General features: G+C 43.3%; 1 protein-coding gene across 1 annotated transcript in view; it reads left to right on the top strand.

Annotated features, from left to right (window-relative positions):
• Positions 1-292: 292 nt before the first annotated feature.
• NOXO1 (NADPH oxidase organizer 1) overlaps positions 293-19,566 on the top strand; it is a 35,427-nt gene continuing 16,153 nt past the window's right edge. The window contains exons 1-8 of the mRNA XM_030211997.1: positions 293-372; positions 3,214-3,294; positions 3,389-3,464; positions 4,148-4,328; positions 4,793-4,989; positions 6,175-6,282; positions 8,304-8,421; positions 8,714-9,393. Of these exons, the coding sequence (XP_030067857.1) occupies positions 304-372; positions 3,214-3,294; positions 3,389-3,464; positions 4,148-4,328; positions 4,793-4,989; positions 6,175-6,282; positions 8,304-8,421; positions 8,714-9,393 (1,510 nt within the window). The 5' untranslated portion in view covers positions 293-303. The remainder of the gene's footprint in view (positions 373-3,213; positions 3,295-3,388; positions 3,465-4,147; positions 4,329-4,792; positions 4,990-6,174; positions 6,283-8,303; positions 8,422-8,713; positions 9,394-19,566) is intronic.

Genomic DNA, 19,566 nt, shown 5'->3' on the forward strand with positions numbered 1-19,566 from the left:
ACAGTAGGTGAATTGATGTTCTAGTGCTCACTGTAGTGTTTAAGATGCTTTCCTTTTCCTTGTGTGACCCAGAGGAGTGAGGGGAAAACCCTGATTTCTCCTTCACGTGCCTTGCATTTTCCCCTGAACTGTTTGCACAACTTATGCCTTCAAATGCTTTGGAGGTTTGAGCCAAAAGGGAGGAGAAAGTGAAGAGAGAGTGACAGGCTGAACTGCCATTGGCCGAGTCCCTCCTCCCTGTCCTGCATAAAGAGAGAAAAGGGAGAGGCAGCTGAGACCCACCTGTCAGAACTGAGCAGAAGCATGAGCTGCAGTCACAGGCACCCCCTGGAGGCCCGAGGCGTTGCGGTCCTGCGACAGCGCAGGCACAAGGTAGGAACGTGTTTCGCAGTTCCCCTGTATTTGCTAATTCTCTTCAGGAATGACAGAGCAAAGTTTTCTTTCTCTGGAAAAGAAGATTCAGGTGTGGATTCAAGGCTGGTCCCTTAATGCTACGCGTGTGGGAAGATAATAGCTTCGATTTCAGGAAGGAGGCAGCTTTGCATGAGTTTTGCAGGTTTTTATGTAGCTTTTACTGAGGTTCTTGCTTAAAGATAGCTGGATAACTTATCTTGATATTTATTTATGGGCTCACCGGATGTTACTTATCTCAGATAGATAGGAGTCCTAACTGAAATGGATTAGGTATTTCTCAACGGATAACTTCTGAGCAGCCACCTCGATGTGCAATCAAAGGTTATGTGATTAACTGCATTAACTGGAAAACTTGATTTTGAATATCAATAACGGGCGCTAGCAAGGCTTTCCTCTGGCCCCCCCCCACCCAACGCACCTTCGTCGTCAGTGACACCATTGCGCCGCCGTCGATGTGAGTGAATTGCTCCGCCCTCAACATCATAACATTTGACGCGAGGGCGGGGCCCCGAGACTGTGTTTTTCGTGGCTTCAGAGCTTCGAACTTACGAACCTTGGCTTCAGTGACGTCAGACAATAGAACGTTGAGGGTGAGTTTTATATATATAGATGTATATTCCGCATTATCCATCATTGTAAGCGGATTACAATAACAACATTCATAATAAAACAAAAGACATAATACAATATACAAACAATGCAAAAAACAAATCACAAGAACTGCTAGAAACAAGATACAATCCCATGTCATTCATATTGTCCATTTAAGGCTAAAGAGAACATAGAGCACATTGGGGAACTTTACCATATTTTCATCAGTAAACATTTACCAGCTGATATACAAATGCATTTATCAGGGCCACGGACAGAGCCCGACCTGGGGCAGGGCTGCCACAGCTACCACCACTGCTGCCCCCACTACTCGGACTGCTGCTGCCCCCCCCCCCTCCCACCACCTTACCTTCCTGCATCTGCTCCTCCCTCGGCCTGTGTGTCAGGACCCGGGTTATCGCGTTAACGCAATCATGCAGGTCCCGACACATAGGAGCAGGAGAGAGCCGGACCCCCTTGGAGGCTGGGCCTGGGGAATATTGCCCCCCACCCCCACCCGCTTGGCAGCCCTGGCATTCATGCAGGTGCTGCTAACTGGGTTAAGTACCGGCCAGCGGAATACTCAGTGGCAGTAACCAGACAATCAACTAGTAGTAATTAGTAAACGCCAAACTATAATCTTAAGAACAGTGTGAAAAAGAAGTAAATAGAGGTTTTTGACTGGTGATGTTGCACATGCTATGCAATGAATTTGCAAGAATCAAGCAAACAATCGAGCATAAATATATAACTATTGACACTTTATAAGTTATTTGGCGTGAATTACTAATAAAATACTCATTGATACAGTTTGGCAGAAACCAGATAATGCTACTAAATATTCCCTCTGACCGCCTTGGCATCTCTGCACAGCGACAGGGTGGTCTGTGGGTCTGGTTATCCTGAAACAACTTCCGATAATTCAAACCATCAGCTAGGTTTCTCTTGGGGGGAGGGGGAGGGGAGTAAATGGGACAGTGCCTGCCCCCTTCTTAGAAAACTGCCTTGGTTACTGGTTAGGGAACATATTGTCTATTTAAATGAGCATTTCTGATATTTACGTTATTCAAAACCTGCGTATTAGGGGCAGTTCATCGGTGTTGACCCTCTCGGGCAATTAGGACTTTGTTTAGAAGATTATTAGAAATTCTGTCATTGCACCATGTCCAAGATTGAGATGGAGAAATAAAGCTTTTAGTTTATTGGAATAATACTACGACCCCTAGAGATATGTTAAGCAGAAACATTATTACCCTTTAGGGAGAGTCTGAAAAGGGTTATGGACTGCAAATCTCTGGCTGGGCTCTTCTCATTTTCTCTCCTGTCTGTTTTTGTTTAATTTTAAACTATTTAGAATGGACTCGTCCGCTAAAACGATAGAATTAAGAACGTGATGCTGACGAGGAGTTGCTGATACTCGGAGCAGTGTCTGGACAGAGTTAGGGAAGCAGAGAGGCTGTCTTAAGTGTATCTGCTTTGCTATTGGGGGTTCTTGACCTGCGGCGGTTGGCTCTACGTGATATTGGGCCCTTTGATAAACTGTTTCCATTGAAAAATCACTGAAAATGTATATTTCCGCCTTTCACCAGGGAGATTTCCATCTTCCTAGAGAGGATTTCTCTATTATGGGCCTCCAGATCTGATATTAGTTTTGAACTCTGGGTTTCAAGTATATAGTATTTTGGAGTAAAGTGCATACAGCTGTTATCTCTGAGTAAGTTTCCACACTGTCTGAGTGATTTTCTTTGTGGAAATGTGTGTAAGGAATGACCATCCCCAAAGGTTAGCACTAACGCTTCTAAAGACACAGATATTAAAAGCACTCTTTTCCCCAGCAATATTACAATAAAAATAGCATCATGATAAGAGTTAGAGACCTTTGTCCTGAAAAGGTGGGAGCAACATGGTTCAGTCCACTGTACTCTGTCATCCACTGGGAGACGCACAAACCTGAAGTCCATGTTGTGATGTTCCAGGCCCTCAGGGTGGTGGGGGTCTCTATATCCTGTAATATACATGTTGCAGTGGTACAGAACAGGTGGACAGCGCTGGGGGGGGGGGGGGGGGGAGGGTGTCTCTTTATCCTGTGATGAAGATATTGTGATGTTACAGGACAGGGAGACGGGGATGGTAGGGTGTCTCTATCCTGTGATATGCATGTTTCGCTGTTACTGGACCAGGGTCTTACAGTGTCTCTGTATTTTACAGATGTATATGCTGTCTGTGCTGTGGTCAGATCACAACAACATTCTCATCTACAGGACCTTTGAAGAGTTTAAGAAATTCGATGTAAGTAGAGGATGGGGTGAGGCAGGTCTCAGCTCTTTGTATGTTCCTGGGAGAATTATCCCTCCACTGATCTTTTCTCTGCTTCTTGTCCCAGCGAGAACTAAGGAGGAAATTCCCGCTGGAAGCCAGGTTCCTGAAGAAGTCGGAACGCATTATCCCAAAGCTGAAAGGTAGGTGGTCAATTAGGATCAGAATAGATCTATCCTTATGATATAGAGCATCCTTCTTATCACAAGCTGCTCCATCCTTGTCACCAGATGCATGTAAATCTGCCCTAATTAGCTTTGTGTCTAATGGATTCATTGCTGGTCCGTTATTTTAGACAGAGGGGCTACAGTGATGGGCAGGAGTGACTTCCTCTTTCACATTTCCCCTACAATAATTAAAAATATATATATCCTTTGGATCCAGCCCTTCCATTAAATCAGAGCAAACCAGAGCTGGGCTGGGCATTTTAGTGCAGCAGAGATGGGATCCTAAGAAAGATGCAAATATATATTTTTTTCTAGAAATGTCTGGAAATACAAGTGCAGGACACCCCATGGCAATGCAGAAAAGGTGACCTCTGCAAAAGACCTTAACAGAAAACTAAGCCAAGAGGCGAGGAAGAAAGCTGCGTGCGGATGTCAAAAAGACATTCAGGGCTGGCTGCTAGAGGCAGATTCTAGAACAGAAAGTCCTGCACCAGAGAATGTTACTCCAGATGGGATCCACTAGACGTAAGCCCCTACAGAAAAGAGCTGGGCCCCTGCTCTCCCTGTTTGCTCACAGCAGACCTGCAAGGGCTTAGCAATGTTAGCTCCTTAGACAGGTGCATTGTGGTGTGTCCTAAGCCATTGTTCTTATTCCACAGATGCCCCTATGTTCCTCAGACTCAAGAGGGCCACCCAAGGACTTCTGCAGCGACTGCAGCTGCTGGAGACGTACTCATGTGACCTGCTCTGCAGTGACCCCAAGATCTCACAGGCTCCAGACGTGACCCAGTTCTTCGCACCTCAGACACGAGATCTCGATCCTTCTTTTCCAGATGACAGGTTTGTATTTGTAACAAGAAATCAAAACTCCACACCTTCTGCTGCTGAGCTCCAGAACTTTCCACATCTTGGGCTCAGAGCAGAAAGAAATGGATGAAGCCTCTAAAGAACAGCTAAACCTTGGGGCTACAGACACTTTCCCAGAGACAGGGGACATTCCTGCGGATAAACACAGGTACAGGGATTTCCTGGGGCCAGACGTGGACTTCCCCAGGCACAGTGACACTTTGGGATACAAAACAGATGCTGGTATATGGGGGCCTCTGGCACTGGGAGACTGCCAGGCACAGGAGTTTTCTTAATTTGTATCTCATGCATTCTAACTAGAACTTTAAATGGATAATTCCTGTTTGTGAACAGTAACAGTTTGGTTCTGTTTTATTCAAAAGCCCAACTTGCAAAAGCTGCTTCCAGTGTAATTGTGAACCTCAGAGTAACACAAATACATGCATTTTCCCCCCCAGTATTGTGATAATGCCGTCAGAGGCTGGGAACAGGACAAAGGGAGCTGTCGGCACAGATCCTCTCACCCCCGTGACAGAGCCTGTGGTGTCCCAGAGGTATCTGTGCATTGAAGCCTATGAGACAAAAGACACCAAGAACCGGCCCTTCAGCGTCAGTCAGGACGAGATGCTGGAGGTTCTGCTCAAGGACACCACAGGTAGGGCTTTTCCATACAGTTCACGTTTCCCCTATGACATAAACGGATACTTGCAAGGTTATTGTACAAAGATTGATCCGTGCTCCAGTCCCAGAGAAGTCCACAAATACAATAGGGCTGAACAGGATTCTTCCAGCCTGTACTGTCTGACTTCAAACACGCCAGGTTGCCAGCAGCACACTGGGGTAACCTGCATGGGTGGCCACGGATACCTTTCAGATGACACGGCATGGCAGGGTTGGATGGTTTGGAGCCGGGTAGATTAGAAAACTTGGTACTAAGGCAGAGACGGGGACCTGGGCATCAGATTTAGTTCTGCTTTGTAAAAGTCAGAGGAAGGCAGGAAAACCTGAACTAGCCTAGCAGTGCAAAAGATGGAAGCTAGGGATGGTCAGGGGGGGTAAGGGGGTGTTTGTTTGCTTTTTATTTCAGCTCATACAGTAGCATGTTTGTATCAGATGCCAGCCCTCCACCCCACCAGCTAAACCCACTACCAAAACATAAACCACCTTCGCCCCCAACCAAGAATCCTCACATTTGACCTGGTAAACTCTTTCGAACAGCAAGGGTGATCCTCAGTCACCCCTGTCCTGTTGGTGCAGAGTCAGCCTGTCACCTGTGAATCCAGAGGGGTGCAGTCCGATGAGTTTGGGAGGATGAGGCTTGGTTTATCAAAATTTGCAGGGGGAATGCAGGAGACCCACAGAGCTTCTGGTTTCATTTTAAATGAAAATACATCCCAGTGGAGGCCAGTACTTTAAGGGACTGATGGGAGGGGCAGGGGTAGGAAACAGGCCAAACATTCAGGTAAAAGGTGGGAAGCTGGTGTTAGGCTGAGACACACTGAACGGACCAAATCAGTCCTTTTCTGTCTTCTTGAACTCTGCATGTAAATAGCAATGATTTTCCTTTTAAACACGGCAGTGTGATTGCCCTGTTCACATTTTCTTTCTACATAAAGCAGTTTACCACCAGGTGCAGCTGGATTTGGGAGTTAACTTTCTTCTTTCCCTTCCTGGAGCTGTCCCAGGTCCTCGGGGAGGCGCAGCACAGACCCTCCCTGAACTAGAATGTGTACAATGAGGGCCGGGGGTGTTATGCATTCTGTGTGTTGCATTCATGACACCGTAATGAAAGCGTAGCAGGCCGGAGATTTATTCCCATTTCTGAATATTCCTCACACAGGCTGGTGGCTGGTCGAGAACAGGGATGGGCAGTTGACTTGGTTTCCAGCTCCCTATCTGAAAGAAGAGAGTTGCGAGGATCTTGACAAACCTGGTGATCCAGAAATAGGTAGGTAGTGTTATGTTATAGGGCTGTGCATATTTCATAGTTTGTGCTGTGGTTGCCAAGAAGGCAAATAGCTGGCCGGCATGGAGAACATCACTGTGCCTCTGTAGCTGGGGTCAGGGGTGTAGCCAGACTTCAGCGGGAGGGGGTCCAGAGCCTGAGGTGAGGGGGCACATTTTAGCCCCCCCCTGGCGCCCCCGGCCCCCCCCCCCCCCCCCGCCATTGCTGAACCCCCCTGCCACCAACTTTGACCCCCCCTGCCACCAACTGACCCCCTGTAGATTTGGCCCTGGACACCCCCCCCCCCCCGACGACCCTCTCGACCCCCACCCCATCCCGCTGCCAACCCGCCGTCACCTACCTTTGCTGGCGGGGGACCTCAACCCCCGCCAGCTGAGCCGAGGTCCTTCCCAATCCCGCGCAAGGCTTTGTTCTGAGTCTGACATCCTGCACGTGCAGGACGTCAGACTCAGAAACTGAACGAAGCCTTGCGCCGGAAGAAGAGGACCTCGGGTGGCGGTGGTTGGGGTCCTCCGCCAGCAAAGGTAGGTGACGGCGGGTTGGCAGTGGGAGGGGGGGTCGAGAGGGTCGTCGGCAGGGGGGTCCAGGGCCAAATCTACAGGGGCCCAGGCCCCCACATAGCTACGCCACTGATGCCAACTAAAACCTGCTGTAAATGCCTCGCTCCTGATTTAGTCTTGGATGGGGCGTATCCTATAATAGTCCGTGTAATTTTTTTAGGAACACCCATGACCTGCCCATGCCCTCCTATGGCCATGCCCCCTTACGAGATCCACGCATTAGAATTTATACGCACCATTTTACAGAATACGCTTAGAAAGTTGTGCATAAATTCCATTTTGTGCCAATTAGTGCTGATAATTGCTTGTCAGTGTCCAATTATTGGCACCAATTGGCTTAATCCAATTGGTTAATCAATTAAGTTGCACACACAGCTTGGCCGCACCGCCAAATTTGCACATGCAGGTATAGTTGCCATGTATAGAATCTAGGCCTTAGTGCGCAAAATTGCACGAATAGGTTACAGAGCCATGGTAGTGACATGCGTAATTCAGATGTTAAATTAGGTGTGATCTGGTTTTAACAACCAATAATCGGTTAATTGCCACTAACTGATATTAATTTGCAGTTACCCATGTAACTGCCCTTAGTCATAATTCCTTTAGCGCGCAACTGCCAGGGGGTGTGGCTGTGGGAGGGGCATAGATGGGTCAGGACATACCCAGTACTTAACACGCTAAGGTTATATACAATACCAACAGCAGTAAGTTCTAGTCACCCCAACCCAAAGCGGATATAGTGCAGCGAAGGGTTTCAAAAATGATAAGGGAGAGAGGCTAAGCAGGTTAGAGCTCTTCAGCTTGGAGAAACGATGACTGAGGGGATAGGACAGAAATTTATAAGCCATGCGTGGGGTGAAACAGTTGTTTAACCTGCCTAACACAAAAACAAGAAGTCATTCCATGAAACTAATGACCCGCAGATTGGAAACAAATCGTAGAATATATTTCACCCAACACACGCTGAAGTTGTGGAGTCTGTTTCTCGAGGATGTAGTCAGAGTGACTTAACACAACATGATTCCAAAGAGGTTTGGATGAATTCTTGGAAGAAAAGTCCGTGGTCTGCTATTGAGATACACAAGGGGAAGCCACTGCTTGCCCTGAGACTGGTAGCATAGAATGTTGCAACTGTTTGGGTTTCTGCCAGGTTCTTGTGACCTGGCTTGGCCACTGTTGGAAAAGGATACTGGGTTAGATGGACTATTAGTCTGACCCAGTATGGCTATTCTTATGTATCACTTTGATGTTCTTCTATGCTTCTCATAATGTGATCTGCTTGGAATTAGTGGGCACTGGAAGCTGCGAAACTCCTCCAACTTCTGGGTGCCTGTTCTGCAGAAACTCTAGAAAATTACTTTGCACTAGAGGGAAGATGCATTGACTGGTTTCTATTTCTCTAGGAGTGTTCTACTATGCATTGACTGGTTTCTATTTCTCTAGGAGTGTTCTACTATGTGGTGAAAGGTTATGAGGCAAGGAATTCCGATGAGATGTCTGTGAATATTGGAATTGTTCTTGAAGTCCTGGAAAAATCGGACAATGGGTGGTGGCTGGTTTGGTAAGTAGGCTTTCTTCTGTATCCTTTCACCTCTCCTGCTACAGGATAACTTTACCAAACAGACCATATCCTGCCTATAGTAACCAGGCACCTGAGCCGGCTCTTTAACACTTTACCAGCTTGGCCATAACTCAACTCATCCAAGAGCAATGGTCTGCTCACTGGAGACGATGGGGCGAAACACACCCTTCCCCTCACATAATATTTAATTGCTCAGATGTCAGCACCAAGAACAGATGTACTGTACAGAGAATGGTTTGTTTCATTCGTGTTTTTCTTTTCTTTTATTCAGTTATAATGGGAAAGCTGGTTACGTACCTTCAATGTACCTCAAGCCATACAAAACCCCATTTCAGGAATTCCAGGTTCTTCTAAGTAAAGCGAGCTGTGGTTCAACACCAAACCTACAGAAGGTCACTGGCAGCTCAGATATGAACATGCCACCTTATCAGAGGGCATCCGAAGGAGACAAGTCATACAGCAGCAGCAACGCAAGTGGAAGGAACACCACAAGCAAGAAATGTTTGGGCAGAAAAAGATCAAAATCCTTGAGTGGTCTACCAACCCTGGCAGAGAATGAGGTCAGGTCACCGCCTCCTTTGGAGCTGAACACTGGGGATGGAAAGAGTCAGAACCTAAGTATGAACTGGGAATACTCTCCCCTGGAGAGTTCAGACCTCGATTTAACCTCTACCTATAGTTCCAAACACGAAGAAGGGGACAACTTTCCACTGTCATGGCCTCAGGAAAGAAAGGATTCTGGTTTTGCTGAAAATTCTTCAATGAGTGATTCTGATTCATCCTTTAGCTTGTCGGATTCAGACTCTAATCCAAATACACCCAAAGTGCCACCAAGGCCAGAAGTCCAGGAAATACTTACAAAGTGCAGCACTATAACAAAAAGAACAGTGCAGTTGACCAGAGCAAATCCCGACCCATTCACTTTAGCCAGTGCTGACCAGCCATCAGCAAGTTAGGATCAGGAACATGTCATCTCACAGTGACTCTCACTAATACATTTCTGCAAGGAGAGAGAACTTGCTATCTGCTTATCCCGAAAAGTATTTTTCTGTTCCTCCATCTCAGAATAAAACGTTTCATAAATCGTCGGCCACTTCAGGAACCTCAGGCAGAAATGCCTTCATTTCTTTAGGTGTTTAATCTTCTGTCTGAGGATTTCCACCTTTGCAGGGTACCACAAACTCTGGTGGGTCTAACTGTTGCCAAGTGAAATCCTCTGGAGACAGCCTCCAGCTTTTTACACCAATTCTAGAAGACACAGCTGGTCTCCCTTCTGGCTAACCCAGCTCCAGTGTTATCCAAGTGTCTTTTTAAAGGTGTGGGAAGGATAGATTTAGTGCTTTCTGCCCACTGAGTGTCCTTCCCTTGAAGTGGTAAGGAGAGGAGCAGGGGCAAAGAGCAGTTTCAGGGTGACATGTGTCCTACTAGACCAGGGCTATCCAACCTTGGTCCTTGAGTGCCACAATCCTGTTGGGCTTTCAGGATTTCCCCAATGAATATACATGCCTCCATTGTATGTAAATAGATCTCATGCATATTCATTGGGGAAACCCTAAAAACCTGAGCTAGCAAGGGCCGAGGTTGGACATCCCTACACTAGACAAATGTTTAGGTGAGATCCTGGGATTTGTCTGAAATGCACTTTCTGTCCCAGTGGCAAACATACAGCATGGAGAGAAGAGCAGTGGGCTGAGAACCAGGTTCAAATCCCACAGCTGCTCCTTGTGATCTTGGGCAAGTCACTGAACCCTCCATTACCCAGGTTTAAGCTTGGATTGTGAAAATACCTTGTGTACTTGAATATAAGGTGCCTTGAACTATTACTGGAAAGGTGTGAGCTAACTATAACATTTATTCAGACTCGGACATGTTCTACTGACGGTTGGATGCAATGAGTTGAAAATGTTTAGCTGTGCTTTGTAAGGTCTCTTTCTATAATAAATCTTACTTTTTAGGATTGAATAATACATGCAAAACATTTCAACTGTTTGAAACATTCTTACAATGTGTGTGTTTTTTTATATCATTTACCCACAAGTCGCCCACTTTTTCTTTCAGTTTGAGCTGCCCTCTCACTAATCCTAGTACAGTGAACTTTGATCCCGGGGAACTGGGTTCGATTCGCACTGCAGCTCCTTGTGGCTCTGGGCAAGTCACTTAACCCTCCATTGCCCCTGGTACAAAATAAGTACCTGAATATATGTAAACCGCTTTGAATGTAGTTGCAAAAACCTCAGAAAGGCGGTATATCAAGTCCCATTAACAAGGTTCCAGGCACAATCTCAAAGAGTAGCAACATTCCATGTAGAATCCCAAAGAATAGCAAGATTCCGGAATCCCCAAGAGTAAGGAGTGGAGGAGTAGCCTAGCTGACTTTGATCCTAGGGAACTGGGTTCAATTCCCATTGCAGCTCCTTGTGACTCTGGGCAAGTCACTTAACCCTCCATTGCCTGCCGCATGGAGCCTGCCATGAGTGGGAAAGTGTGGGGTACAAATGTAACAAAAATAAAATACTCCCCTGTCTTAAAGTGGCAGTGCCAGTCAGACATAGTGATTTGCTTACCCATTAAGACAAGCTCTTTGCTGGGTCTAAAGGTTTGTCATTCAGTTAAAATTCAGGACAAGTGTTCTCTACACATATCCCAGAGATATGGAATAACCCGACTTAAAACAAGAAAGTAATTAGTTGCGTTTTCATTGACAGATGCTATTGTTCAGTGGTTCCAGTCAGTATGAAGTGGGCAGAATAATTTTAGTAAGCTTGTTTTGTATCTTTGGTTTTCTGTTGTTTTCTCTTGTGTTGCGATGTTTATGCTTTGTTTTGCCGTTTTATTATTTTTTTGTAATGTAATTTACTTCTTAGTGTGATCTATATATTTATTTGTTTTTGTACATTGCCGCCTTCATTCTGTAGAATGAAATGTAGTTAAATTCTGTAATTAAATGAATATTCAACTTCAATTTTGGCTCTTTCTTTTTCTGCTCATATATTTCCATTAAATTCAAAATTTGTTATGGAGTCTCACTGGTGAGCATTATTTCCGGCTTTTCTGAAATGCTCAAAGTTTATCTCTGGCGGGAATGAGCCTTTCAGTTCCAACAGTACAGCAAAGCACTTTACAATATACCAGTGAAAGAAGAAAAATTTAATTAGATGGTTCAGAGCAATTATAACCTTGAGAACAGACAGGTAAGTTTTAAGGTCAAGCATAGCAATAAATCTATCAGTTTTTCTAATAGTGTAGGCAGAAAGTTTTTCCACATGATTATTTCCAACTAATACTTAGGCATGAAAACTTGCATTTGTATATGTAATATATCCTAATTCTTCTCATATCACCATCCAAAATTTCCTTGTATTTTTATAGAAATAAGATATGTGAGAATGTCTTTCCCTGTATGCTTTTTATTAAGCCTGGGGTTTGGAAACTTATTTTGGAATCTGAGAATGGATGTGATTCCATTTTAATTTAGAAAATAAAGATAAATAAATAAGATTTTCATTTGTGTTTCATTTTCAAACTCAGCAGCCAGTCTTGCACCCCCCCCCCCTTCTCACATCTTTCCCCAAATGGGGCTGGAACACCATCTATGTTTCTTGCCTTTGGTACTCCTTCACATCTAACTCCCATCTGTGGGACCTCTGAAATCATGGTGTGGTGGAGTGGAGGAGTGGCCTAGTGGTTAGGGTGGTGGACTTTGGTCCTGAGGAACTGAGTTCAATTCCCACTTCAGGCACAGGCTGCTCCTTGTGACTCTGGGCAAGTCACTTAACCCTCCATTGCCCCATGTAAGCTGCATTGAGCCTGCCATGAGTGGGAAAGCGCAGGGTACAAATGTAACAAAAATAAAATAGATACTATTGGAGATTCTACATGGAATGTTGCTATTCCAGTAGCAACATTCCATGTAGAAGGCTGCGCAGGCTTCTGTTTCTGTGAGTCTGACGTCCTGCACATACGTGCAGGAAGTCAGACTCACAGAAGCAGAAGCCTGCGCAGCCACATTGGTGATCTGCAAGGGCTGACTTCTACATGGAATGTTGTTATTTGGAATGTTGCTAGTGGAATAGCAACAGTGGAGGAGTGGCCTAGTGGTTAGGGTGGTGGACTTTGGTCCTGAGGAACTGAGTTCGATTCCCACTTCAGGCACAGGCAGCTCCTTGTGACTCTGGGCAAGTCACTTAACCCTCCATTGCCCCATGTAAGCTGCATTGAGCCTGCCATGAGTGGGAAAGCACAGGGTACAAATGTAACAAAAAAAAATTCATCTTTTCAGAAACTTTACCACAACATTTATTCCTCAGCTACTTCAGACACTGGATTCTATGCATACAGGTCTCCGAGTCGTTTCTTACACCTCAGCAACTCCAAACAGGTGAAAGACACTGTAGGGTAGTGATTTCAATCTTTCGTGGCTGTAACACCATGACTATGGCCAAGTGAAATGATGTGACCAGGGAAGTCCATCACCTTATCACAAGCTCTACAAATCCCAGATACATCTTGAAACAAACTTATAGTCATTTTCCCTACTCAGATACAGAGACTAAGCTTTTCAGCTGAAGCCATTTAAGTCTCTGAGAACTTGCTAGGTTACATTTCATCCTTATTGGGGAGATTGAGCTGAGAAAGAGTAGTTTAATGGCACAGTGAAGGACAGACTTGGGTCCTTGCTCTAGGCTATTAGACCAGTGCAGTGCTTGGCCACAGGGTATGTCCAAAGGGGCCTACCCTAAGGGGCATGCTATACCCCTTAGGAGCCTCTTTGGAACCCCAAGGATGGGGGAGTGCCATCTGCTTTTTCTCTTTGGAGTTTTGCTGCTGGTGAAGAACTGTGAATCACTGACTGTGTCTTTTTCCTTGCTATTTTTAAATGGGCAAATATGAAATCAAACCATGAGGAGCTGCTTCTGCTACTTGGGGTGACAAAGGCCACATTTGTTTATTTGCTTATTTTTATTCATGTCATTTCTTTTATACCTCCAATAAGCCCGACAGCTATCAAAGCAGGGTTCATTCAGATACAGTAGGTATTTTCATAGATAACCATGTCTTGCCAGCCTCAGGGTCTGTGGCAGTTGACTCTTCCACCCCAGGTCAGGAAGCAGCCTCTGAGTTTCTACAGTTCACATTCCTCCTTTGCCAGAGATACCTTGTGCTGTTGGCTCTACCTTAACTGTATCTTATGCTTCAACTCCCATTGAGCAAAATTTACAAATGTCGTTTGCACCATTGCCTTCAGTGGTAACCATTCCTAGATCTGAGAAGGATCCTGTGATGGAGGCTTCCAATGAGAGTAAACAAGTTTCTTTGACTGATATATATTACGTTTCATTGTTTACTTCTATTCTGCATATACCTGCTAAGTTCAAAGTGGATAACATAATAAAGAGAATTTGGAATAGCCCAAAGAGTTAAAATATAATATAAATTTCGCACGGACAACAATGAAACTCAAAGTTCTTCACCAAGATGTTGTTTAAATAACTATGTTTTCAATTGTTTCCTAAAACTTAGATATGCATTCAAGTATCTAAGATCCCTGACACTTGCTAACAAATAAGTAAAGGAAGATTTGAAAATTTTTAGATACTTAACACTCTTGAACGATGGAAGGATGTAGTATCATAGGACCTTTCAACTTAGTCAACAACTCAACAATAGGACAAGACACCAGCGAAAACATATACTGTGGAGCAAAGCCATATAAAATTGTAAATTCCACTGTACAGATATTAAACATTATCCTGGCTTGTATAGGCAAATCAATGAACTCCTGCTCAGTAGAGAAGCCTGACGTATTTTGTAACGTTTGCAATTTTCTCTAAAGTGATTTATTGCCAACCTGTATAAAGTAGTTTACAATAATCCAGCTGACTTAAAACTAAAGACTTGGTTAATAGTTTAAATTGAGGACATTCAACGCAATTTTGAATTCATCTTAAGCATGAACAAATTTTCTTTGAAAGCTGAGCAATATGTCTATCAAATGATAAAGTATTATCCAAAATTATGCTTAAGACCTCCATCTCGGAAACCAATAGTAAGTTAATTGTATTAATATTTAAACTTTGGCAAAGAGGAATCTGACAGGATGGATAAGAAATAACAAATGTAGTTTTCTCAAGATTCAACTTTAACCAATGTGTAATTATCCATTTTTCAACTATATTAACAAAATATTCTGCTTTAGTCCTTATATCCAAATCAGAATTAGGAAGTAATAAACATTCATTAGCATAGATAAAGTGTTGGAGGCCATATTTTTACATAGTAACATGGTAAATGATGGCAGATAACGACCTGAACAGTCCATCCAGTCTACCCAACAGTCACGCTCATTATCAATTCATGATTAAATCAACAATGAATGTGATATTATATACTTTATTATGAGTCTTTCTTTGGCGTTTCTGGAACATAGACCGTAGAAGTCCACCTGGCTCTGTCCTTATGTTCCACCTACTTGAGTTGCCGTCAAAGCTCATTCCAACCTATCCAAATCCGTCTTGTCATTTGCAGGACCCAGATTGTAAAAGTTTGTCCAGCACGGTCCTTGGTTCCAGCTACTAAAGTTGCCATTGAACCCTTTCCAGCCTATCCTAAACCAATTGCCATATACAGACACACACCTACAAAGATCAATCCATACAAAATCCTCTTCAATTACGAAACATGTACTTATCTTTATTTATTTATTCTTTCTTTTCAATTATAGCAAAATGTTTTTTTAAAAATCAGAGTAGAGAGGTGTGGTAGCCATGTTAGTCCACTTTTAAAGGTAATCAATAGAAATAAAACAAAATAAAACATGGAAAAGAAAATAAGATGATAGCTTTTTTATTGGGCATAACTTAATACATTTCTTGATTAGCTTTCGAAGGTTGCCCTTCTTCGTCAGATCGGAAATAAGCAAATGTTGGTAGATGACAGTATATATAAGTGAAACATCAAAGCATTTCAGTGACAGTCTAACAGGATGGGGGTGGATAGGTGAGATATGCATGGAGACAGGAGGGTGACAAACAGAGCAGTACAACTTTATGGTTTATAATGAGCTAGAAAACCCAGATCTTTGTTAAGTCCTGTCTGGTGGGTGACAAAATATTTAATCGTTCTGACTTCAAAGGTCTTACGTTCCTGTATTGTTTAAAAGTTACCTTTCAGGATTCTTACTATGAAATCACTGGTACAGTGTTCTGGTTTTGTAAAGTGCTGCCCCACAGGCATGGCATCCTGGCTGGCACTGGCATTTTTCATGTGATGTCTATGTAAATTAAATCTTGTCTTTAGCATCTGGCTTGTTTCTCCAATATAGCATCCTTCGTCACATTTTTTACACTGAATGATGTATACCACATTGGAAGATGAGCATGTGAAAGATTCCTTAATGTTGAATATTTTTCCTTAGTGAATGATCGTGGGGTCCTGTGAGATATTTTGGCATAGTCTGCAGCTGGATGTGTGCCATTCTCTTCTTTTTGAGTCTGTGTTGGGAGTTTACTTCTGGTTAGCTTGTGTTTTAAGTTGGGTGGCTGTCGGGAAGTCAGCACTGGTGGGGATGGGAATATCTCTTTCAGTAATTCATCCTCCTGGCATCGAGGCTGAAGATCTTTTATGATTTTTCTTAATTTTTCCAGCTCTGGGTTGTATGTCACTATGAGGGGGATTCTGTCTGTGGCTTTTTTTTTCTTTGTACTGTAGCAGATTTTCCCTGGGTGTTTTGAGGGAGGAGGCAATATTCTTGGAGATTATTTTGGGGTTGTAGCCTTTCTGTTCGAATGATGCAGTCAGGATTTCAAGATGTCTGTCTCTGTCCCTTGGGTCAGAGCAGATACGGTGGTATCTTGTGGCTTGGCTGTAAATAATGGATCTTTTTGTATGTGAAGGGTGGAAGCTGGAGTTGTGGAGGTAGCTGCATCTGTCTGTGGGTTTCTTGTATATAGATGTTTGTATATAGCCATCGTTGATTGAGACCGTGGTGTCCAAAAAATTGACTTTTTCTGGGGAGTAGTCAATTTTGAATCTGATTGTAGGATGGTATGCATGGTATTACCATGCATATCTCCCGGTCTCTCACGTATCCACCCCCATCCTGTTAGACTGTCACTGAAATGCTTTGATGTTTCACTTATATATACTGTCATTTACCAACATTTGCTTATTTCCGATCTGACGAAGAAGGGCAACCTTCGAAAGCTAATCAAGAAATGTATTAAGTTATGTCCAATAAAAAAGGTATCATCTTATTTTCTTTTCCATGTTTTATTTGGTTTGATTTCTATAGATTCTACATGGAATGTTGCTATTCCACTAGCAACATTCCATGTAGAAGTCGGCCCTTGCAGATCACCAATGTGGCCGCGCAGGCTTCTGCTTCTAGACTCACAGAAACAGAAGCCTGCGCAGCCTTCTACATGGAATGTTGCTAGTGGAATAGCAACATTCCATGTAGAATCTCCAGTAGTAGCAACATTCCATGTAGAATCTCCAATGGTATCTATTTTACTGTCATAGTAATGCTTGAATGTTTTCACTTATATACACTGTCAGCTAGCACATTTGCTTATTTCCGATCTGACGAAGAAGGGCAACCTTCGAAAGCTAATCAAGAAATGTATTAAGTTATGTCCAATAAAAAAGGTATCATCTTATTTTCTTTTCCATGTTTTATTTCTATTGATTACCTTAAAAATCAGGAGACCCCCTGAACCAATATGAATTAATGTTTCGCCATGCGACTGTATCAAGGTCTGTCTCCAAGCAGGTTCATACTCGTGGAATATTTGAACTGTGTACCTCCTCCATGCTATAGAATAATTGTGCATATTAGACATTCCATATTCATGGAAACAGGGTGTATTGTTGTGTATATGTAACATGAATATTATTTTTATTTAATTGCATTGTTTGTGTAATAGGACTGCTTTTCCTATAATTTGCAATTCCTGTGATTGACTCCTTGTGAGCTTTCCCAATTGGCTGTTAGCTCTGAGCTAGGGCCAGCCCTCTTTCTCTGCCCCGTGGCCTTTGTGATCAGCAGCTGTTCTAGGGGCTGATCCCTTCTTAATCTAATTCCATCAAGGTTTTCCCCCATGAATAGAAATTCGTTGTAAAGTTATCATTTTTTTGCATCAAATCTGAATCCTTAAGGAATTTATTATTAAATCTCCATATGTGTGTTGGTTTACTATAGTTAAGATGTAACTTAAGATGGATCATTACATGATCAGTAATTAAAATTGGATCAATTTTCATGTTCAATATTCTGAGTTATTAAGGATTTAGAGAGAAGAAAAAAGTCTATTTTTGATTATGAGTGATGTGAAGCAGAATAAAATGAGTATTTGTGACCATCAGGGTGTTGAAGGTACCAAATATCCACAAGAACCAATGCCTGGATGATTGCTCTTTCCCATTTTGGTTTGTCTTTGAATCAGGGGCGTATCTGAAAGTCGGCGGTAGCGGGGGCCGAAGCCAGAGTGAGGGGGCACATTATAGCCCCCCCCCCCGCCGCCGCGGGTACCTTTGCTGGTGGGGGACCCCAACCCCCACCAGCCGAGGTCCGCTTCCTCCTGTCGCTGCGAGGTTTTTTAAGTTCTTCATCGGGATTCGTCCTCCGTCACTCTGTGCTGCTGTTCAAAGAAGCTGCTAGCTGAATGCAGTTTCGGACTGAGTCTGACGTCGCTGCTGCACGTTGTACGTGCAGGACGTCAGACTCATGTACAACGTGCAGCAGCAGCGACATCAGACTCAGTCCGAAACTGCATTCAGCTAGCAGCTTCTTTGAACAGCAGCACAGAGTGACGGAGGACGAATCCCGATGAAGAACTTAAAAAACCTCCCAGCGGCAGGAGGAAGCGGACCTCGGCTGGTGGGGGTTGGGGTCCCCCACCAGCAAAGGTACCCACGGCGGCAGGGGGAGGGTCCAGGGCGAAATCTGCGGGGGCCCAGGCCCCTGTGGCCCCACGCAGATACGCCCCTGCTTTGAATGCTATTGGACTGATGATCCAGGATGTGTAATTAAGAGATTTCGGTATATGTATAACCATACATATAAAAGATAAGAATGATAAAAGACCAGGCCACGTCTATTAGAAAAGCAATTTATTAACTTACCAATAGAACATACAGAATTAAGATAATTTTTCTCATGGGAGTACAGTTCTGCTTATACAAAAGTATTGGCTGAGACTGTCTCAATCATGCTGCTACTTATATACTGTTTCTACACAAAACCTTTTCATAAAAGACATGACTTCATTCCTCCCTGCTACATTTCTATTATCTCATGTTCTGTTTCCTGAACTCCTATTCACGTACCGTTCAAGCTACAGTGATGTCTGTTAGTTTGGTCGGCCTTCACCTTGAACAAGCCTTCACCTTTAAAAACATCCCTTGAACTGTAACCGTGCTACCATTTCTTCAGATGTTATCTGACGTAACATTAAAATCTCCAGCCAACAAGACCGGGCCAGTACTATATTCTAATAAAACCTCTCTGATTTGACATATGAAGTCAGGTATATTATATTAATGCTGGCTGCATAAACATTCAAGACAGAAAGTTTTCTTGGACCAAGTTGTTGCATGGCAATTGCCTATTGATCATTAAGATCAAAAAGATTGTTGGAGACTATGAATTGGAAGATTAGCTTTGAATAAAATAGTTACTCCTCCGTTTTTAGAATGAGCAGGTGAATAAATTGAGCTATTTACCTCATTTATTGTATATATGTTTAAATTTGCTCATTTTGTTTCTGTTTTTCTTTGTTTGGGGTGTTGAAAATTGCAATAAAATGAAAAAAAAAAAGCCTCTCATAAATTTCACAAAAAATACATAAGTTTTGAGAGATCACAGATTAAACTTTTACCTTTACTTCAATTTTCAAAACACAAGTGATATGATTAAAGTTAAAAAAAAAAAAATCTTAGCTCAGTGATTACTTAACAAAGTACAAAGTAGAAAGGAAATTTCCAATGACATCAACCAAAGTCTAAATATCATGCATTCATGGGCAGATGCATTCCAATTGAAACTCAACGAAGAAAAAACCCAATGCCTAATACTCACCTCTCAACATAACACGAACAAATTCACCACCATTAACGCACCAAAAC

The sequence above is a fragment of the Microcaecilia unicolor genome, chromosome 8, assembly GCF_901765095.1.
Source record: "Microcaecilia unicolor chromosome 8, aMicUni1.1, whole genome shotgun sequence".
NCBI classification, from domain to species: Eukaryota; Metazoa; Chordata; class Amphibia; order Gymnophiona; family Siphonopidae; genus Microcaecilia; species Microcaecilia unicolor.